The sequence below is a fragment of the Scyliorhinus canicula genome, chromosome 1, assembly GCF_902713615.1.
Source record: "Scyliorhinus canicula chromosome 1, sScyCan1.1, whole genome shotgun sequence".
Lineage (NCBI taxonomy): Eukaryota > Metazoa > Chordata > Chondrichthyes > Carcharhiniformes > Scyliorhinidae > Scyliorhinus > Scyliorhinus canicula.
The window spans coordinates 296542640-296565247 of record NC_052146.1 but is presented as its reverse complement, the minus strand read 5'-3'; the positions used below and the strand labels follow the sequence as shown (position 1 = coordinate 296565247).

The following is a 22608-nucleotide window of genomic DNA, read 5'->3' as shown; positions in this document are numbered from 1 at the left end:
GGGCAGTTTGAACTAAGTTAGTGCTTTAATATTGATTTATTCCCGTACCAGCCTCCCCGAACAGGCGCCGGAATGTGACGACTAGAGGCTTTTCACAGTAACTTCATTTGAAGCCTACTTGTGACAATAAGCGATGTTCATTTCATTTTCATTTCATTTCATTTTATTGATCTACCTTAACTCCATTTGTATTTTAGTTAGTTTTATCTTGATGTTTATCAATCACTCCAGTACCTGAACTGGGATTATGAGTAAAAAGTCCGATTATGACGCCACTCAAGGCATCTTTCAGGCTTACATTTATTGAATTATTTGAAAACTCCCTTTGGAGGCTTAGTTTCCCCATACAAATAATTATTTTTTGATATCTCATTCACCTGTGACGGAATACTTTCCGCTTGCCTGGGTGAGTGCAGCTCCAGCAGCATCAAGAAGCTCAATACCATCCACCACCTTAGACACTCACTCCCTCCACCATTGATGCACAGTGGCGTCAGTGTGTACCATGTACAAGATGTACTGTAGCAACTTGCCATTGTGCAGCAAGCAAGTATGAAAGCTAATCAAATGTTATCATTTATTGTGAGGGGAATGGACAGCAGATGCATTAGAACGTTATCATCAGCAAGCTCTTCTCCAAGCCACACAGCATCCTGACGTGAAACTCCTTCTTTGGCGATCACCCGCTAACGAGTATGATTGTCCACCTAAGAAACTCTGTGTTAATGGTCATGGCTTCTGTTGGGCCTTGCCTGGCTGATAAGTCCAATTCTAGAACCGCATCTTCGACTGCACATTTGACAGGTGTTTCCGGGAGTGGGACTCTAAATCGCAGGGATTCTTTGGATGCTAGATCGCTGATATTCCTTTCTCAGGCTCCTTTATCAGGCCTTCTCTTGCCATCAGGTGTCGTTGAAGAATTGTGAATGAATTCCACAGACCGATCGCTCTCTGGGTGAAGAAATTTCTCCAAATTTGCCCGAAATGGTTTACCCCCGTATCCTCAGACTGTGACCCCTGGTCCTGGACACACCCACCATCGGGAACATCCTCCTTGCATTTACCCTGTCTAGTACTGTTAGAATTTTGTAGGTTTTTATGAGATTCCCCCCCCCCCCCCCCCGCATTGCTGCATGGCAGCACGGTAGCACAAGTAGATAGCACTGTGGCTTCACAGCGCCAGGATCCCAGGTTCGATTCCCCGCTGGGTCATTGTCTGTGCGGAGTCTGCACGTTCTCCCCGTGTCTGCGTGGGTTTCCTCCGGGTGCTCCGGTTTCCTCCCACAGTCCAAAGGCGTGCAGGTTAGGTGGATTGGCCATGATAAATTGCCCTTAGTGACCAAAAAGGTTGGGAGGGGTTATTGGGTTGCGGGGTTGGGGTGGAAGTTAGGGCTTAAGTGGGTCAGTGCAGACTTGATGGGCTGAGTGGCCTCCTTCTGCACTGTATATTCTATGTTCCATTCTTCTGAACGCCAGCGAATACAATCTCTCCTCGTCCGTCAGTCCCGCCATGCCCCAGGAATCAGTCTGGTAAACCTTCGCTGGGTGACTGGCTGTTCCTTTTGTCCCAGAGCCCACCAAACAGCACTGAGCTCTGGGTGCTCAGGCAAGGAGCTGCCCCTGAACCCAGGCTGAGGAGGAGGTGGTGATCTGGCCGGCGCTGGGAGGAGTACCACCAGGGGGCGCTGCCGCGGGGGGCGCGCACGTCAGCCCGGTGGGGGCGCGCACGGTGGTGGCGGGCCCAGGTAAGCAGCTATTTAGAGGCGTTTCCGACGGCTCTCCGTCCACTTTAACCTCCCGAAGGTGGGAATTCAGACCTGCCTCTGCGCCTCCTTAAGGCTCCAGTGCTTTAAATCTCCCTCTGCCCTCCCGGAGCCACCGCTTTGGGCTGTGAGGAGGGAACTGGCCCCAGGCCGCATTCATCCCCGGCCTCGAGTTAAGCCGTGGCTGCCTCTGGTTGTACCTTACCCGGGCGGATGGGGACTGGAGCCGGAGTCGAGGGCGTCGGGTATAAAGCCTGCTCCTACCCTTCAGCAGTGTTGGAGAGAGTCCCCAGTAGCTCCTGGTGTCTGGCCATTTGTGTCAGCACACCTTTTACAGTTGCAAACACGTTTCTGCTTCAAATCAAACCTTTTATTGAGGTGGGATTAAAGCAAAAGGTTACTGTGACTGGAGTTGAATGAGGCATTTTTATTTGCAGCCCCCCCCCCCCCCCCCCCCCGGCTGGGCTCCAGTCTGCTTGAGTGTTGGTGATAATATGTCATTGGGGGAAAATACATGCTTTATGTCAATAGTTGTGGTCATTTTAATGTTTTCTGGCAGATTACTCTCATCCAGTGATAGAGGTGCTTCATCAAGCCAGTGGAGACAACTGCTCCAGTTATCTTGCCCTTGCACTCCAGAACACTCACCTTCGCATCCACATCCCATCCCATCCCTCCCTCTCTGCAAAGTGCTCCTTCAGCCCCTTTTCTGATCCCCACATCCCCGTCCCCCTTTTTCTGGTTCTCTGATCGCGATCTTGCTGTTCACCACTCTCAACCAATGTTACTAAAATTGATTTATCTGTTGCCACATTGTTGTTTGTAAATTCGCAGCAGTGTTTTCTACATTGCCGCAGTGACCAATTCAAATGTACTTAATTGGCTGAACAGTGCTTTTGGAGGCTGTGAAAGGTGCTTCGTAAAGGGAAGTTAGTTCTAGCTGCGAAGCTGTGAGATGATATTTTCATTTCAAAGGAAAAAGTGAGGTAGTTAAAATTTTCAATTGCTCTATGGTTAAAGCGGTTTAAAAGATTTTGGGATCATGGGTTTTATAAAAGAGAGGCAAGGAAATTGTTGAAAAAACACAGCTGATTTGACTTCAATTGGAGTATGATGCTAAATTCTGAGCATTGAAGACTATAGAAATGAAAATGAAATGAAAATCGCTTATTGTCATGAGTAGGCTTCAATGAAGTTACTGTGAAAAGGATGTGAAGGTTTTCGAGAAGGTGCAGAAAAGATTTACAAGAATGGTTTTACATGGGCCATGCGGAAAGTTGGGGTTGTTCTCCTTGGAGAAGGGAATGTTGAAAGGAGATTTGATGGAGGTTTTCAAAATCACGTGGGGTCTAGACAGAATAGATAGAGAGAAACTCTTCCCATTGGTAGGAGGATGGCGAATCAGAGGAACCAAAGATGACCTGAGGAAAAGCCTTTATTCAGTTTGAATCTAAAATACACTGCCTGAAAGTGTGGCGGAGGCAGATTCAAAAGGGAATTGGACAATAATCTGAAAATAAAATAAATTGGAGGGCTACTTGACAAAGGTGGGGCAGAGGGACTAGGTGGGTCACTCTTTTGTGATGCTGATATGTCAATGGGCTGGATGGCCTGTGCAATAACTTCAGTGATTCTAGTGTTAAAAATGTTGAAATGTTGGGGCAACATGGTGGTGCAGTGGTTAGCACTGAGACTACGGTGCTGAGGACCGGGTTTGAATCCCGGTCCTGGGTCACTGTCTGTGTGGAGATGTGCAAGGTAGGTGGATTGGCCATGCTAAATTGTCCCTTAATTGGAAAGAAAATAATTGGGTACTCTAAATTTATTTAAAAAAAAGAATGTTGAAATGCTTATTTCTGGAAATTTGAACACTTCATGAATTTCTAAGCAACAGTCACGGGCCACCTGATTGGTAGATTTGGAGAGCAAATTAAACTGAATTGGAATAAGGCAAGCTGCCTCACGGTGCCGAGGACCCGGGTTCAATCCCGGCCCCGGGTCACTGTCCGTGTGGAGTTTGCACAATGTCCCTGTGTCTGCGTGAATCTCACCCCCACAACCCAAAGACGTGCAGATTGGGTGGATTGGCCATGCTAAAGTGCCCCTTATTTGGAAAAAAATAATTGGGTACTCTGAAGTTATTGAAAAATGAATCAATATATAAAATAAGGCAGCTGAAATGATACCGTACATAATTTTGCAAAGTGAATTTTTAGAAATAGAAGTAATGATGTTCTGGCACATGCTGTTCTGTGTTCATATGCAGATATAGCATTTATTTGTGCCAAATGCTTGAGCGTTATCTGAATTCAAATTTCCACCCTTGTGCGTTTTCCTGAGGTGGAAGATGATCAGGCCGGCTTTGATTGTCACACAGCGGACGATGCAGTTACTCACTGAGCCACAAATCAAATTTTTATTACATAGTCGCTGGACTCAAATTGGTATTTCACAGGCAGTACAACACAATGAATTATTGAATTATTCTTTGAGAGACGTGTGCATGAGGAGTCAACCAAAACCCAAGGACCAATGCATATCTTCAGAGAACATACATCTCATTTTCCTGCTATTAATCGGTCTTCCTCTTGCCAGCAGCAATAAGTAAGGACATAGCTGTGAAGATGGAAGTCAAGGAACTTCAGCACCTAGACAGCTCCTTTTCCCAACTAAGAAAGCAAGCATTCTCAACAAAAGCTGATGGGCTTGCCTCGGAGATGGCAGTTTCTCTGTTTGACTGCCGTGAAACTCTCAACAATGCTCGAACAAATCCAGAACAAGGGTCCTCTCATTCGTAGCTTCTGCCACTTACCACACTGGATTCTGCATGTGATGGTTGGGGGGGGGGGGGGGGGGGGTTTGCAACTGTGACGAGATGATGGAACCTTACAAAACTATTAAATTATTGGCCATATCTCCCATTTTGGCAAGTAAACAGGAGTCCCCTCCAAGCTATTCTGAGACACCCTTACCCAAAATTGTCCATGCTCAGGACAACTGTTTCTGAGCAATTTATTGGTATTTTTTACACCCTCCACCTGTCTATTTATCAAGCAGGGAGCACAGAGGGGGCTAACTGGAATTTACTGCGTTTTTTAAATTTTGGGCTAACTGGAATTTACTGCATTTTTCATCCATTAACATTGAAATAAAAGCAAAATGTTGTGGATGCTGGTAATCTGAAAAACAGAAAATGCTGGAAATAATATTTATATTCAATTATTGAACGACTGTCCTTTCGCATTTCAAAATGACTTCTGCCAGCAATGTGATAAGCTGCAAACGTATCCCATTAGTTTTGGTTTAGTTAGGATCAGTTGCTCCCTCTACAATACAGTTTTCGTCCAGTCCTTCTAATGCCTTGTTTCAGGGGAGTGTCAATCTCCACTACAGATGGATTGCACTCTGAGGAATAGTAAATGGAACAGAATTTAATAAACTCTGGATTAAATTTGCACCAGATCACTGCTGAATGTGACATCAGCGCTTTTTCTTTTTAATCACAGCAGTTACTGCATTATTCTTGTTATTTCCTATAGTTTAGCCAGGACTGCGTTTGCCTTGCCTTCAATTTGTAGACGTAACTTGGAAATTGCATATTCAGTTTTATCTGTTATTAAGGCACGATGGTTTTGAGTATTAGTGGAAAAAAGCTGCAAGTCAAATTTGTAAATCATTGCTAATAACATCTTGGTTCATGATCTTACACTTCTGCTTGCTTCAAGAGGCAAGAGTGTACTTGAGCCCTGATAAATGGTTGATGCATGTCTCTTGACAAGAAATTGCTGGAGACACAATCCAGGTGATTGGTACAGGACTCAATGGCCTAGACTTGGACTCGTGCCACTGTTTGTCTTCCATTTAGGTTTGGGTTTATTTATTTCAGCTAAGACAAATTCCAGGGCTGCCACTTAATGATCTGAAAGTAGATTAGATGCTAAGGAAATGCTTTAATTTACTTCTTGAGCTCTCGTTATGACTCATTCGGTAAACACAGTGTGTAACTGGGTTTAATTCCTTGTTTGATCTTGGTCAGTATGGCATGGGAAGGATAAATCCACAATTAGCTTAAGCATCCTGAGATCTGAAGCCGAGAAAAATACACAATATTTACAGTATAGAAACAAGCCTTTCAGCCCACCTGATCTGTGCATATATTTATGCTCCATGTGAATCTCCACAAATCCCTACAGTGCAGAAGGAGGCCATTCAGCCCATCAAATCTACACTGACCCTACCAAGAGCATCATAGCTAGGCCCGCTCTATCCCTGTAACTTCACCTAACCTGCCCATCTTTGGACTGTGGAAGAAGTCAGAGTCTTCCATATAGACACGGGGAGAAAGAGCAAACTCCACACAGTCACCCAAAGACAGAATCTAACCCAGGTCCCTGGTGCTGTGTGGCAACAGTGCTAACCACTGTGTCACAGTGCCTCCCATCACAAGACATCTTGTTTTTGAGATTTCTACACATCTAGTGAATCTCCTCTCGTCCTACCTTATCCAACTCTGTCAGCATGTCCTTCTATTCCTTTCGTCCTTATATATTTTACATTCTTACCACTCGAAGTAAAAAGGTTCCTCCTGAACTCCTTATTGCCCTTAATAGTGACCATTTTGTACTTATGGTATCTGTTTTTGGTCTCCCCCAACAACTAGAAAAACCTCTATGTCTGGAAGTGTGATACTCAGAACTACTCTAAAGTGGGATTGAACCAGACCTCAGTGGTGAGATTCCCTGGCCTCCCTGCAGCGGGATCTTCTGGTCCCGCCACTGCCAATAGGATTTCCCATTGATCCACCCCACACCACCGGGAAACCTGTGGCGGGGGCACCATCGATGGGAAGGAAGATCCCGCCAGCACAAACAGCCGGAAGACTAGGCCACATTCCTAGTTCAACCCAATTCAAAATGGCCTCCCTTCTTATAGAATAATAAGATGGTCACAGTACAAAAGGAGACCCTTCGGCTTGCCACGTATGTGCTGGCTCACTGCAAGAGTAATTTAGTAGTTGCGCTCACTGGGCCTCTCCTATGCCCTTAATCTTTCCCCTTCTGTGCTTATCCAATTCCCCTCGGAAAGCCACGGTTGAATCTGCCTCCACCACCCTTTCAGACAGTGCATTCCACTTCTCATGCCAAGCTTATGTAGTAAATAACCTAAGGCACATGAGATGTTACCACAAGGTTTAATTGATGCCAGTAAGTAAAGCTAAATATCGCACTTGAAGCTTTTTGTGAAGTTCTTAATTCACCAGCTCAAATTACTGCCACTGTTGCTATCATTGCTCATGAGAGACCCACACCATGCACATCCACAATATAAGGCATTGGCGTAATGGTATTATCACTGGACTAGTAATTTCGAGACCTAGGTTCAAATACCACCATGGCAGATGGTGACATTTGAATAAAAATCTGGAATAAAAGTCTAATAATGACCATGAAACCATTGTAAAAACCCACCTGGTTCACTAATGTCCATGAGGGAAGGAAACCTGCCTACGTATGACTCCAGACGCACAGCAATCTGGTTGACTCTTAAAATGCCCCCTCAAGGGCAATTAAGGATGGGCAATAAATGCTGGCCCAGCCAACGACACCACATCCCATGAAATAATCTTTTAAAAATTAGGTCTCGTCAACAAGGGTAACCAGTCCTGCTGGGGGTTTACCTGTGTGGACATCAACTGAAGGAAAGACATGCTTTTCCTTGGATGAAGTGTGTGTCAGTGCTCACTAAGTAAGTAGATACACAAATGGCCGCTCGAGTAGGTACAGGAGGTTGCTTTGTGCCCGCAGAATTGTATCTCATCAAGGAATCAACTCCTTCAGCAAAGAACATAGAACATTACAGCGCAGTACAGGCTGAGGAGAAAGGGACAACCCACTCCAACCGTGAAACATTATCTAGAATTAAGTATCATGATCAGGATCAAGTCCAGCTGCAGCGAATGGCTGTTGGGAGTAGCAATAGTAACTGGGAATAATATTGTGCGTAATATCCCTTGTATATAAGATAGTGAATATCCAGCAGTCAATACGCACAAGTGGAGTCTTTGCAGATCTCAGAAGCTCGATTTTGGGCAATAAAATGAAGTCCTGGACCTAATTAAAATAGGTAGTTATTGTCACTGGAACATCTGCTCTGAAAAACATCTTGGATTTTCTAACGATTAAGACACCCCGGAGGGGAGTCTACACTGGGTGCATATATATTACAGAATTTACATAATTTTAGTGTTGCTCGTGTTTGCTGGGACATTTTAAAACTCTTCCTTGGGTCAAAGCTTTTGTCTGTGGCGCTGTAATCTTTTCTGTATTTTGAGCTATTTTGAGCATCAAGCCTTCCCCAGGGGTCTTGATTGACTCCTCATTTTGTTGCATCTCTTAAACATATGCAATGTCCCCTCTCAACTGTTTCAGTTTTAATCATTTTTCCCTGCCCCAGCCATGATAATTGCTGAAAAGATGAAGCATCGTTACAGTGTAAGACAATGGTTACCGAAGGCACATGAGAGTTACCACCTGATTTAATTGGTCCCAGAAAGTAAGGGGAAAAATCGCACTGGAAGCTTTTTTGTGTGATATTTTTAATCCATCAGCTCAAATTGCTGCCGCAGTCACTGTTCATGAGGGAGCCACAACCATTTTTGTGTTCCCAGCTCCAAACATTCTCCCCAGACATAAGAAAAAGATTGGTGGGATATTGCTATAATTACACTACTGGGTCTTTCTCACCTGTTGAGAAAATAGGGCAGGATTTTCCGGTCCTTCCCGATGGTGGGATCTTCTGGTCCCACCAAAGGTGACCTCCCCGCCCCTCCCCTCACCCCGCCTCTCGTGTTGGGTTCCCGGGGGTGGAGGGAGGAACCCTGCCCATAGTCTGCCAATGTTACACACAAAACCATTACATTTCACTCAAATGCCAATGACAGCATTTGCAGCATGCGAGTAGATCCATCTCTTCCAAATCCATGGATGGGATCCTCCACCTGTATGAAACATTCGTCAAACCATCACATGGAGTATTGAACCCAGCTAAGAGGGTTCTCGGTTCGATTCCCGGCTGGGGTCACTGTCTGCGGAGTCTGCACGTTCTCCCATTGTCTGTGTGGGTTTCCTCCGGGTGCTCCGGTTTCCTCCCACAAGTCCCGAAAGACGTGCCTGTTAGGTGAATTGGACATTCTGAATTCTCCCTCTGTGTACCCGAACAGGGGCTGGAATGTGGCGACTTGGGGATTTTCACAGTAACGTTATTGCAGTGTTAATGCAAGCCTACTTGTGACAATAATAAAGATCATTGTTATTAACAGTGTGCATAGAAAGAGCAAAATAGTGAAAAAGATAAGCCAGGAATGAAATTGTTGAGATATACAAAGAAATTAGGGAAGCTAAGTACATTCTCAATTTATACAATAAAGAACGACTTGCATTTATGTAACACTTCACAAACACCGGACTTCTCAAAATAATTTACAGCCAATGAAGTACTTTTTGAACTGTAGCCACTGTTCTGGAGACACAGCAGCCAGTTTGCATACAGTGAGCTCAAACATCAACAATCTGATAATGAGCAGGCAATTTGTTTTACTGATGTTGACTGAGGGATATATTTTTAAAAATCTCCAGGATACTGCCGATAACTTCCCTGCCTTTCTTTGAAATGGTGCCACAGGATATCTTGCATCCACCCAAGCAGGCAGATGGTGCCTTAGTTTAACTTCTCTTCCGAAAGGCAGCACCACCACCAGTGCAGTATTCTCTCAGTACTACACTGGGATGTCATAGAATGCCTACTGTGCAGAAGGAGGCCATTCGCCCCATTGAGTCTGCACTGACCCTCCGAAAAAGCACCCTACCACAGCCCTGCCCCATCCCCGTAACCCCATCTAATCTTTGGACACTGAAGGGCAATTTAGCACAGCCAATCTGCCGAACCTGCACTTCTTTGGACTGTGGGAGGAAACTGGAGCATCCAGAGGAAACTCACTCAGACATGCATACTCCACACAGACAGTCACCCAAGGTCAGAAGCGAGCCCAGGTCCCTGGTGCTGTGAGGTAGCAGTGCTAACCACTGTGCCACCATGCCGCCCAGCCTAGATGTTTGTATTCAAACCCCAAACTTCCCCGAATGGGACTTGAGAAAGCGTATTTGGCATCTTCGAAAGCTTCCTCAAAACCTACATGTTCATCCAGATCTTGTGTCTACTTCTGGAAGTCAGACTAGGTGTTGGTGACTACTTGTATGAAGCTGATATCAGTCCTAAATTCTTTATGTTTTTCTCTCTACTTGTACCTGTTTACTCAGTCCTACTCCTGCAAAGTAATATTTCATACCTATCTGCTGCTCTGATTGCAGGTCTGAACCTTTGGCAGTAGATTTCAACATTTCTTCGGCAATGTTGATTGTTGCTTGACATTGCTTGGGCATGTTGAGTGTTGGGGCTCTTGTGTTTTTTTCTGACTTTTCCTTAGCTTCTAAGGACAACGCACAGATATAGCAGTGTGCAGTGCTTTGCTTTCTCTGTATTAAATATTGTCTGCCACTGTTCTGTCCACATATGTTTTTTGTCCAACGTTTTCTATAATTTTTGAGGTGCCTCCTCCAATTCTACCGCCTTTCCTGTTTTATCACCAGCAAATTTGGCCTTTACCTCACAATTCAGGGAATGGGTGTAAATTTGAAGCATTGGTATTCCTAAGACTAAGGCACTTTGCTCACAACCCCCCCCCCCCCCCCCCCTCCCCCATTCCCATCCGGCATGCCTCCTCGTGCAAGTACTCATCGGATGCTGTGGTTGACCATCCTGAAAGTGACAAAGCGCTTGAGCTGAATGAGAAAGGGCGTTGTACCATGGTTGTTGGACAGAATGCCATTGAGTGACATTTATCAGTTCGCCTCGATGCTGTGGTTGAGATGAAAAACCAGCCTGAAGGTGTTCACATAGGGAGGAACGGGCACAGGATTTGATACAACAACATACGTCACCAAGTGAGAGAGGATAGCATAGGTTAGAGATGATGGGGGTAAGAAGCTTTTTAAAAAAATTTAGAGTACCCAATTAATTCTTTCCAATTAAGGGGCAATTTAGCGTGTCCAATCCACCTAGCCTGCACATCTTTTGGGTTGTGGGGGGAAACCCACGCAAACACGGGGAGAATGTGCAAACTTCACACAGACTGATCCAGAGCCGGATCGAACCTGGGACCTCGGCGCTGTGAGACTGCAGTGCTACCACTGCGTCACCGCGCTGCCTGATGGGGGTAAGAAGCTGACGGTCACAGACATCCTGAAAGGACTGGGAGGGGAACTAGTCCCTGGTAAAGACATTAAACCAGTTTTGTTCTTGTGCTGGTCCAGTATTCAGTTTTCTTACTGTGAATATGTTGTCCACAATGTGAGGCTGACTGGCTTCCCTCTTCCTTTCCCAGCGGGCATTATCAGTATAACACTATCCCTGACTAGCTTAAAATAACATAGAAAAGCAGATAATAAAGAAAGGACAATGCCGTGATGATTTGGGTTAAACCACAACTCGATTGCCTGATATCTGTTTCAGGGTTTGTAGCAAAATTTGTACAAGCACATGGAATTGATCCATGGAAATGAGTGATACCAGTAAGACTGACCGTGAAATTCTGGATGACAGCTTCTCCGTGGAAACAGCTGGCTGCACATGAAGAGTCAATATTGAGTCGATATTAATATAATGCAAGTGGATTTTACAGCGTTGCTCGGTGGAGATATCATGGGAATTCCCAAATCCATTCATATACTTTTCAGTACAGTTTCCTTCTCTTAATTCAATGGGATTCTTTACTTAAAAAGTAGAGTTACTCAAATTAACCCATTTTGTGTACAGCTTTAGCTCCATTGTAATGGAACGACTTCAGTCTCAAGATTGTGTGTGTTTGGGGTCACAAACATTAAACAAGTAGGGGATGGGATGGGACAAACCATCATTCAGGGGTCCCAGTAATGTTCGATTCACCCCCCACACCAACCTCTCATTCTACCCTGCCTCCTCCCAAAGAATGTGCAAAAGTGGAGCCTTCACTAATGTACAGTATGTTCCAAACAAGTAGTCAGAAATGCACAGGGAGAAAATGCTCTCAAACTGCAGCAAGATAGCTTTCACAACAGCTACAACAGCTGGCATTTTTATAGCACCTTTAACATAGTAAAATGCCTCAAGGTACTTCACAGGAGTGTTATCAAATTAAATTTTACACTGAGCCACGTAAGGAGATTATAGGGCAAATGACCAAACGTTTATTTAAAATGATATGTTTTAAGGGTTGTCTTAAGGGAGAGAGAGGTTGAAAGGTTTAGGTAGGGACTTCCAGAGCTTAAGGTTTCAGTAGCTGAAGGCATGGCCACCCTCCATGATCGAGCAATCAAAACGGGATGCTGAATGAGACCAGAATTGAAGGTGGGCGGTTATGTCGCAGGGTAGTGAGGCTGAAGAGGGGTGGCAAGGTCATGTAGGGATTTGAAAATAAGGTTGAGAATTTAAACACTGAGACGTTCCAAGGGACAATAGGTGAATGGGATTGGGTGTGAGTTAGGAATAGGCAGCAGAGTTCTGGAGGAGCTTACATGAATGGAGACCAGCTTCAAATCAGGTTGGGCCAATTTCTTAATGTTGCACTGTCTATAATAATAATCTTTATTATTGTCACAAGTAGACTTACATTAACACTGCAATGAAGTTACTGTGAAAATCCCCTAGTCGCCACATTCCGGCACCTGTTTGGGTACACAAAGGGAGAATTCAGAATGTCCAATTCACCCAACAAGCACATCTTTGGGGACTTGTGGGACGAAACCACAGCGCCCGGAGGAACTCCACACAGACAATGGGAGAACGTGCAGACTCCGCACAGACAGTGACCCAAGCAGGAATTGAACCCGGGACCCTGGCGCTGTGAAGCAACAGTGCTAACCACTGTGCCACCATGCCGCAGTATGCTTTGTTGCACCACCTTCTCTGAAGTCAGGGTTTGATGTTCCCAATTTCCTACTGCAGGTCAGAGGCAAGGTCCACGTTTTCTTGTCAGTCCCCGGAATTGGACACTGTTGAGGTCGGAGACCCAGCTCCCAGCCCCATATACGTTGCCAGTGAGAGTGAGTTCCTGAGCACCTTCAGCCCTGAGCTCTCCCGAAGGCCGGTGAAGATGAATTTCTTACATTTGTCGGCTCTTGTTTTGCATTGCTAACAGGAGGTGAGTGCAGGCATTGATGCCTTTCTCCAACTTTGATAATTAGTTTGGGGACCAGGTTAGTGACAATGCAAATAGGACTTCCTGGTGAGAGCAATTTTGGCAAACAGCAGGTGATTTACAGCAAGCGCTTTCATGGAAATTTCTGTACTCTTGAGGATTTAACTGAATGCATGAAACATAATACAATAATTGTCCCTATGTTACTCAAAGTGGATGTCTCCTCTCCTCCCCCTCTCATCCCATCCCTAGTTCATAGTGGTTATATAGAGAGTAACCTCTGACTGCCAAGCAATCAGTAAAATTGGTCTGCAGCACACATACTGAAAATTCCCTTGTTACAGCCCTGCTGTGTAATGTAATACATAAGTCACAGCTTAAAGTGTTGTTGGCAGCACAATTAATGGATGAGACCTTCCGCTAGACGTGTGCCCTAGATCTAACTATATTGTCTTGCTCTGAGTATATCATATCGGGAATTGATGTGACAGACACTGACTGTTTAGGAATTCAAGTGTTCAGAATCTGAACATTAGTCTTTTAAGGTTTATAATAATGAGGTATGCCTATTCTAAACTGAAATTGTAAAAGATAGGCTTTGAAATTAGTTGTTGACTGAAAACATGTTATGATGTTCACCTGAAACAACCAAATGAAATAGCAGTAAGAGCATGTATACTGCCACAGCACGTGGTCTAGAAATTTAATGGCAATTTAATGACCATTTTTCTAGGCATAAAATTGGTGCAAAAGTAACCTTTTGTTTATTTGATCATGGGACGTAAGTGTCGCCGGCTGAGCCAGCTCTTATTGCCCATCCCTAATTGCTCTTGAGCAGTTAAAGAGTCAACTACTTGGGTCTGGAGTCACATGTAGGCCAGACCAGGTAAGGATGGCAGATTTCCTTTCCTAAAGGACATTACTGAACCAGATGCATTTTTACGACAATCGACATTGGTTTCATGGTCATCCTTAGACTTTTAATTCCAGATTTTTGTTGAATTCAAATTTCACCATCTGCAGTGGTGGGATTTGAACCTGGGCCTCCAGACCAGTACTCTGGGTCTCTGGTTTACCAGTCCAGTGACAATACCATTGCACCACTGCCTCCCATTCCACATGGCTTGTACTTGCTCAGCTAGAAGTGTACTGAGCCCCACCCGCAGTCCGTATAGGCCCTAAGCTGCAGCATATGAACCTCCCCCTGTCATGGGAATAATGACTTACCCCCCCCCCCCCCACAGCACGCACGCATGAATGAAGGTAACCCGACCTCCCCCACCGACCCCCCCCCCCCCCCATCAGCGATACCCAACAGAGACACCGCCATCAGTGACACCCCATCAGACCACCCAGGGAGCGAGGGTCCCGCCATCAGACCTCGGTTTCATATCCATCTGCGGTTGACCATCTCTTATCTCAAAGACCCATATCTGTATAGAGGGGCCTATACATTTAAATTCTGTACTTTCTCACAAAGACAATTCCCACAGACAGTCCCAAGGTATTGTTGCTGTGAGTTAACTGGACATAATTTCCCATTGTCACATTATTGTGGTATCTTTTCAAACTCTGCTCTCTTTCAGAGTTTTCCTTTACTATCCTAAAAGGAAGAATATATCATAAACTTAGATGTTAGTTTTTATCAAAAGTTATATTTTAAGTTAGTATTCTGTTTGTACCCCTAATAATCTTTTAAGACCTTGAACTGAGGCCTCCCTCTGCCTGACAAAAAGATCCCATGACAATTCTTTCAAAGAAAAGTAGGGGTTCTCTTTGCGTCTATTAACATTTACCTCTCAGTTAACACTGCAAATTTGGGTCATTCATTTTACGCTTGCTGTGTGCTCACAGGCCACAGCATTTACCTACAAAACAAGAATGGCTAGGGTTTGAATACAATTCATTCGCTTGGAAACACCTTAGAATCTGAAGTGTGTGGCACGAAAGTGAGTTTTCTTTCCTTACATTTGATGGTTTGTTACTTTCCTTCCTTTCTCTCCAGACTGCGGATGTTATTTTTTAGGGTTTATTAGCTGACGGCGGCAATGGGTGTGAAGGGTCTCCAGGGATTCGTGGATCATGCCTGCCCACAAGCAAGCATGTGGGTGAATTTGAAGGAGATGGCTAAGCAGCACCAGCATTCCCATCCTGAATCTCCTCCTGTATTGGTGGTGGATGCCATGGCATGTCTGCGGTCCTGGTACACCCCAGAGGCTTGGGTGCATGGCGGGCAATGGCGCGAGTACATGCGGAGCCTGAACACCTTTGTGGATGCTTTTTCAGCCATTGACATCAAGTTGGTGTTTTTCTTTGATGGGGTAATCGAACAGAAGAAAAGGCATGTGTGGATCAAACGGCGGCTAAGGAACAACACAGAAATAGCAAACATCTTTCAGTTTATCAAGGCAAATGGATGCCAACCAGGAAGAAACATGTTCTGCATTCCCTCTGGGCTGGCCACATTCACTCGCTTTGCCTTGAAGTCCATGGGCTTGGATACCATAAGCTCCCTGAAGGAGGCAGATTATGAAATCGCCAACTATGCCAGGTTAAATGGTTGTATGGCAATCCTGAGCCAGGACACAGATTACCTCATTTATGACACTGTGCCATATCTCTCAGTGAACAAGCTGCAACTAGGCAAGCTGACCACTGTCATGTACTCCCGAGAAAGTCTTTGCCGCATCCTCTGCCTGCAGCAGACGGACCTGCCACTTTTGGCATGTCTTCTCAGCAATGATGTGGTGCCAGAACAGGCAGTGGAAGGACTGAAGCAGCAGTGCTTGGCTAGGTACTTACCAAGTGACTCAAGAGCGAGGCAGAGGAAGGAGGTAGTCGCGGCAGTGGCACATTATATCTCCGGCATTTCCCGGTCTCATGACGGATTGAGAGAGGTGGAGAGAAACATACAACACACTTCACGTGAAAGTTTACTGGAGGTGGGTGTGAGATTCTACTTACTGTCTGGCCAGGACTCACCCTGGCTTCCAAAAAGTGGAACACCTCCAGGGACAGACCAACATGAAAATGCCACGGGCCCACTTCAAAGTATTTTGCAGGTGTGTATGTAACTCGTCATCTAAATTTCAGTAAGGTTCGTAACATGTACTCGATGGAAAACATTGGTGGGTTGGAAGCATCTAAGCAATTAGGGTAGCAAGTTTAGGAAATAGTCACTATTATTAAATGCAAACCACTTTTGTGACATAGTTGAGGATGAGAGATAAGACTTGAGAGAGCTATGGAACATATTTAACCAACAGCACCTTAATTTTGAGATGTTTTGTTGGAGACAGTTTGATGTAATGAATTAGTACAAGCCATTTCACCTTTGGGACCCAGGATTATATCCAGCTCAAAGTTAATGTTCTGACTGCCCTGGCTGAAATGAGTTGCAACCCTGTTTTTACGAGCTGAGGGACCATAGTGCAAACTGGCTTCATTTTGGCACAATGGACTCTGTATTGTATCCGTCCTCGTGCATTTATATAGCCTCTTTCATGTCCCAAACTGCTTTACGGCCAGTGAAGCCCTTTTGAAGCGCATTCACTGTTGTAAAGTAGAAACGGTGGCAGTCAATTTGCACACAGCAAGCTCCTAGAAACCGCCATAACTTGGATAACCTGCTTTGGTCATGTTAGTTGAGAGGTAAATATTTGCCGGGGATAACCTCCCTGATGCCCTTCAATTAGTGCTGTAAAAGTTTTTACATTGACGTGAGAGGGTAGCCAGGGCCTTGGTTTAACATTACATCTAAAAAATGGAGGGTTACACTGCAGCAACTCGCCAGTATTACTGCAATTGTGGTTCCTGCCCCATGATCTCTACCAGTGAGAAAATTAAGAGTAGCAATATTGTGGAAATTCGGTAACTTCCCGGTTCCCATCAAAGTTACACACAACCCTCAACTTGGGCATTTATCACCATTTTTCTGTTGTCACTAGGCCAATGTCCCCGAGTAATTCCCTATTTGACACTATCACGGGAACAAAAGCATCGCAAGGAACTGCAGTGGGTTAAAGAGAAAGCCCACCACCTTTCCCAGCTAGGGATGGGAAATATATGCAAGCTTTGCCCACATCCTGTTAACGGATTTTAAAATTATGGTCAAAAAGCCTGTTTGACGAGGATGGTTAATGTGGGAAGTGGTAATGTTGCATTGATGCAGAATTGCTTCCTCCACTGGGAGAAAATTGGCAGGCAGAGTGGAGATGTAGATCTATATATAACTCATGGTATCTGTGAGCTGCAAGGGCTTAATGCTGGCACTCCCAGATCAGGCACAGCAAACAAGTTTCCTCAACAATGTGCCTCGACATCAAACTTAAAAGAGCACCCCAACTGTGTGTGCTTTTTCCCACGCCTCTGAGTGAGATTGCCAAATTACTGGACCCACACCCACCCGGAACTGTTCAATGACCCTCACATCTAGTAGACAGCGGCGAGCCGGCAAGATTTGAAGTTAAACCTCAGAAAAGCCGCCACCTAATCAAGTTTTCTGTTAATTACTTCTGTGTATTGGGCGGCACGGTAGCACAGTGGTTAGCACTGTTGCTTCGCAGCTCCAGGTTCGATTCCCGGCTTGGGTCACTGTCTGTGCGGAGTCTGCACGTTCTCCCCGTGACTGCGTGGGTTTCCTCCGGGAGCTCCGGTTTCCTCCCACAGTCGAAAGATGTGCGAGTTAGGTGGATTGGTCATGCTAAATTACCCCGTGGTCCTAGCGTTAGGAGGGGTTGCTGGGTTACGGGGTTAGGGTGGAGGTGTGGGCTTAATAGGGTGCTCTTGCAGGGGCCGGTGTAGACTCGATGGGCCGAATGGTCTCCTGCACTGTAAATTCTACAAAAAAAAAATGAAGCTTGGAATGAGCCTTTGGTGGAAGAATAGTTTTAATGGAGCATGGTGATTGAAATAGAATAGTTTATTCAAGTAGACCACTAGTAACCAGTGACCCTCAGGAGGCAGTATCAGTTTTAGGTGGTTGACCAATATGATTTTGTCAATTGATTTTTATTGTTAAATTGCCCAAGTTAGAAGTGAATTGCGTTTGCATGTTGGGATCTTGTAATCCTATTCATCAGTGTTAAACAAAATGTGATAAAGTGCACTGAATCCATTTGTCTCATTGCGTTGTTGGTGCTCAGTCTAAGAATTGTGGATCTTGATCATAACAGTTCAGTTAGCATTTATTAACATGTGCATCTTTATGGCAGAAATCCATGGGTTGAAATCCATGGGTTGAAATCCATGGGTTGAAATCTGGAGACATGAGCCATCACCTAGGTTAACTTTTCATCCCTCAACCAACATCACTGAAAACAGCTCCTGTAGTTGTGAGATCTAGTTCTGCTCTCTTTCCTTTATACAACAGTAACTACCCTTGCAGAGGGTGTAATTGGCTGTAAAGTACTTTGGACATCCTGAAGCCATGGAGGTAGGTGTGAGATACAACTTATTTTTATTTTATTTATTCATTAACGGGATGTGGGCGTTGCTGGCTCGGCCAGCATATATTGTCCATCCTTAGTTGCTCTTCGGAAGGTGGTGGTGAACTGCCTTCTTAAACCGCTGCGATCTCTGAAATGCAGGTACACCCACAGTGCTGTCAGGGAGGGAATTACAGGATTTTGACCCAACGACAGTGAAGGAATTGTGATATATTTTCAAGTCAAGGTGGTGAGTGACTTGGAGGGGAACCTCCAGGTGGTTCTGTCCCCAGGTATCTGGGCTCTTGTCCTTCTAGATGGTAATGGTTTGGAAGGTGCTGCCTCAGGACCCTTTACTTGCTGCAGGACTCCTAGCCTTTGGTCTGCTCTGGTAGCAACAGTATTTATACGGCCAGTCCAGTTCAGTTTCTGGTCAATGGTAAGCCCCTAGGATGTTGATAGTGAGGAATCAGAGATGTTAATGCCATTGAATGTCAAGAGGCGATGGCTAGATCCTCTTTTATTGGAGATAGTCATTGTCTGGCACTTGTGAGGCACGCAAGTTACTTGCCACTTGTCAACCCAAGCAGGTCTTACTGCATTTGGACATGGACTGCTTCAATGTTTGAGGAGGCACGAATGTTGCTGAACATTGTGCAGTCATTCGCAAACATCCCCACTTCTGACATTATGATGGAAGAAAGGTTATTGATGAAACAGCCGAAGATGACTGAGCCTAGGACACTACCCTGAGGAACTCCTGCAGCGATGTCCAGGAGCTGAGATGATTGACCCCTAACCACCAAAACCATCTTGCTTTGTGCCACGTATGACTCCAACCAGCGGAGAGTTTTCCCCCTGATTCCCATTGACTCCAGTTTTGCCAGTGCTCCCTGATGCCAGACTCGGTCAAATGCAGCCTGGATGTTAGTGGTAGTCACTCTCACCTCGCCTCTTGAGTTCAGCTCTTTTGTCCATGTTTGAATCAAGGCTACAATGAGGTCAGGAGCTCAGTGACCCTGGTGGGACCCAAACTGGGCATCTATGAACAGGTTATTGCTGAGTAAGTGCCGCTTGATAGCACTGTTGATGACTCCTTTCATCACTTTATTTATGTTCGAGAGCAGACTGATGGGGTAGTAACTGCCCGGTATAGATTTTCCCTGTTTCTTGTATACAGGACATACCACATTGCTGGGTAGATGCCAGCGTTGTAGCTACACTGAAACAGCTTTGCTGGGAAGCTACAAGTTCTGGAGCACGACTTCAGGACTATTGCCACAGTACTGTCGGGGGAGCATAATCTTTGCAGTATCCAGGGCCTTCACGTGAGATGAATTGAATTGGATGAAGTCTGACATCTGTGATATTGGGGACCTCTGGAGGAGGCCGAGATGGATCATCCACTCGGCACGTCTGGCTGGTCAGTACTATATAAATGAAAATTAGTTACTTTATCCCTCACCTTAACTCCAGAAAGAGAATAGCTGTGATGAACAAGCAGGAAGGTAGGAATGATTTGTAAAAAGGAGCAGGTTCATGGAGACGCTTTCACCCAACTCACACACCAGTCTGACCTGGGCATATATCACCCTTCCTTCACTGTCACTGGGCAACAATTCTGGAACACCCTCCCTCACAGCACCTTGGGCACACCTTCACCCTTTGGGCTGAAGCAGCTCAAGAAAGCAGTCTTCAAGGGCAACAAGGGAAAGGGCAATTAATGCCAGCCTTGCCAACGAAGCCAATTTCCTTAATCGTAGTCTCATTAAATCTGTGATTTGATTTTTTCTTTAATTTAAAAAGTTTGCAAAGGAGAAGCACATCAAAGCAGAAAGCTCCACAGTCTACAAAGTTCTGAATGCCAGGGAGGTAGATTGCAGCAACACTCTGGAAGACGAATTGGATACGGAACTTCCTGGGCAAGCCATCGTTTACCGACCTGCTCGACAGTGCATTTATGGCATTCTTCTAACTGAACGAAGTAAGGATTTCTGCCGATACTTTTGAGTGTTCTAAGGGCTGATGACGCTGTTTCATGTAGAGCAGTGAGCTTTTGATCTTATTTGTATTTATAACTGCTGATAGAAATAACAGCCTCAGTGAACCAAGTGAAGTGACTTAGCCTGACAGTGCGAAGATGTGGAGCTATTGTGCGCATGCACATCAACTTGAACCCTCAGGTCAATAACTGTGGGATGAATCTTCAATGTGCCGCTCTTTGGGGAATTTGGTCATTAAATGGGGTCAGTTTTATCATTGGAGACATCAGGGGAGCTGAAATTAGTTTGCCTTTCTCACACAATCCCAGCATGCCTTTTCCCCTGATGTCACTTGCTCATTTAAACAGACCACTAAGAAAACCACGGAAATAAAGGCTCAGACTCCAAGTAACCATAGTGTACTTAGTGGTTTGAAGAAGAGGGTTAAGCTTCTCGGGTGCTCCATTTTTCTAATTTCTTACCTTGCACAAAATTTCCAGGTTTGCGTAGGTCTTTGTGATCTGCTCTTCGACAAAACCGTACACAAACTGTTTGTATAGTGAAGACGCTGTGTGATACGTCACTGCGGCATAGCATTTTTCTGATTTATTTTCCAGTTTTCCCATACTTTTCCTGCTCTATTTTTTAAAATGTATTCTTTCATGGGATGTGTGCGAGATTGGCAAGTTCAGTATTTGTTGCCCATCCCTAACTGCCCTTGAACTGAGAGGCCATTTCAGAGAGCAATGTGTCTGGAGTCAGATGTTGGCCTGGCCAGGTAATGATGGCAGGTTTCCTTCCCGAAAAGATATGGGAGCCAGATAAGACAAATGAGCAGAGTTAGGCCACTCGGCCCATTGAGTCTGCTATGCCATTCAATCATGGCTGATATTTTTCTCATCCCCATTCTCCTGCCTTCTCCCCATAACCCCTTATTAATCAAGAACTATCTCTGTCTTAAAGACACTCAGTAATTTGGCCTCCACAGACTTCTGCGGCAAAGAGTTCCACAGATTCACCACCCTCTGGCTGAAGAAATTCCTCCTCATCTCTGTTTTAAAGGATCTTCACTTTAGTCTGAGGTTGTGTCCTCTGGTTCTAGTTTTTTCTACAGGTTAAAACATCCTCTCCATGTCTATTATATCCAGGCCCCGAGGGATCCCCCCTCATCCTTCTAAACTCCAACGAGTACAGACCCAAAGTTCTCAACCGTTCCTCATACCAGGGATCATTCTTGTGAACATCCTCTGGACCTTTTTCAAGGCCAGCACATCCTTCCTTAGATACGGGGCCCAAAACTGCTCACAATACTCCGAATGGGGTCTGACCAGAGTCTTATATAGCCTCAGAAGTACATCCCTGCTCTTGCATTCTAGCCCTCTCGACATGAATGCTAACATTACATTTGCCTTCCTAACTGCCAACTGAGCCTGCATGTTAACCGTAAGAGAATCTTGAACAAGGACTCCCAAGTCCCTTTGTTCTTCTGATTTTCTAAGGATTTCCCCATTTAGAAAATAGTCTATGCCTCCTTCCAAAGTGCATAACCTCACACTTTTCCACATTGTATTCCATCTGCCACTTTATTGCCCACTCTCCTAGCCTGTCGAAGTCCTTCTGTAGCCCCCCTGCTTCTGGAATACTACCTGTCCCTCTGCAGACCTTTGTATCATCTGCAAACTTAGATGGGTTTTTACAACAGTGTTTCATCACTGCACCTAGCTTTCTGTTATAGCCCTACAGGAGGCCCAGGGATCTGCAACCTCAGAGCCCCTGTGGCTTCACCCGAGTATGATTTTCCCAGATGATGGGGTGGGGCTACCCTTCCTCTCCTAGGACTGCTGGGACATAAGTACCCCAGCCCAGGTGTGGGAAACCCTTCGGGGAGTATGAGCTGTAAATTATAAGGCAAATAATTTGAAACTTTTTTACAGTCATTGCTTTTGGGTGGTCACTTGCCTGCGACGTTACACTTTCAATTCCAGATTTTTAAAAACAAATTCATTTTAAAACTTCCATGGTGGGATTTGATCCCATATCCCCAGAGCATTAGCCTGGGCCTCTGAAATACTAGTCACATGACATTACCACCATGCCACCGTCTCCATCTTGTAAGTTTCCCTCCAAATCGCTCACCATCTTGACTTGGAAATATATTGCCGTTCCTTCACTGTCACTGGCTCAAACTCCTGAGAGCCCTTCCCTAA

The 22608-nt window shown here is 45.1% G+C and overlaps 1 protein-coding gene across 5 annotated transcripts in view; it reads left to right on the top strand.

The window, feature by feature from the left end:
- Window positions 1–1691: 1691 nt before the first annotated feature.
- The window catches only part of fam120b (family with sequence similarity 120B), a 68215-nt gene continuing 47298 nt past the window's right edge, over window positions 1692–22608 (top strand). For 4 of the 5 annotated variants that reach the window (XM_038815816.1, XM_038815799.1, XM_038815780.1 and 1 more), the window contains exons 1-3: window positions 12801–12996; window positions 14999–16055; window positions 20226–20403. In XM_038815816.1, coding sequence (XP_038671744.1) covers window positions 15042–16055; window positions 20226–20403 — 1192 coding nt within the window. In that variant the 5' untranslated portion in view covers window positions 12801–12996; window positions 14999–15041. Of the gene's footprint in view, window positions 1746–12800; window positions 12997–14998; window positions 16056–20225; window positions 20404–22608 lie in introns of those variants that run through there. The other variant, XM_038815789.1, reaches the window with a different exon arrangement.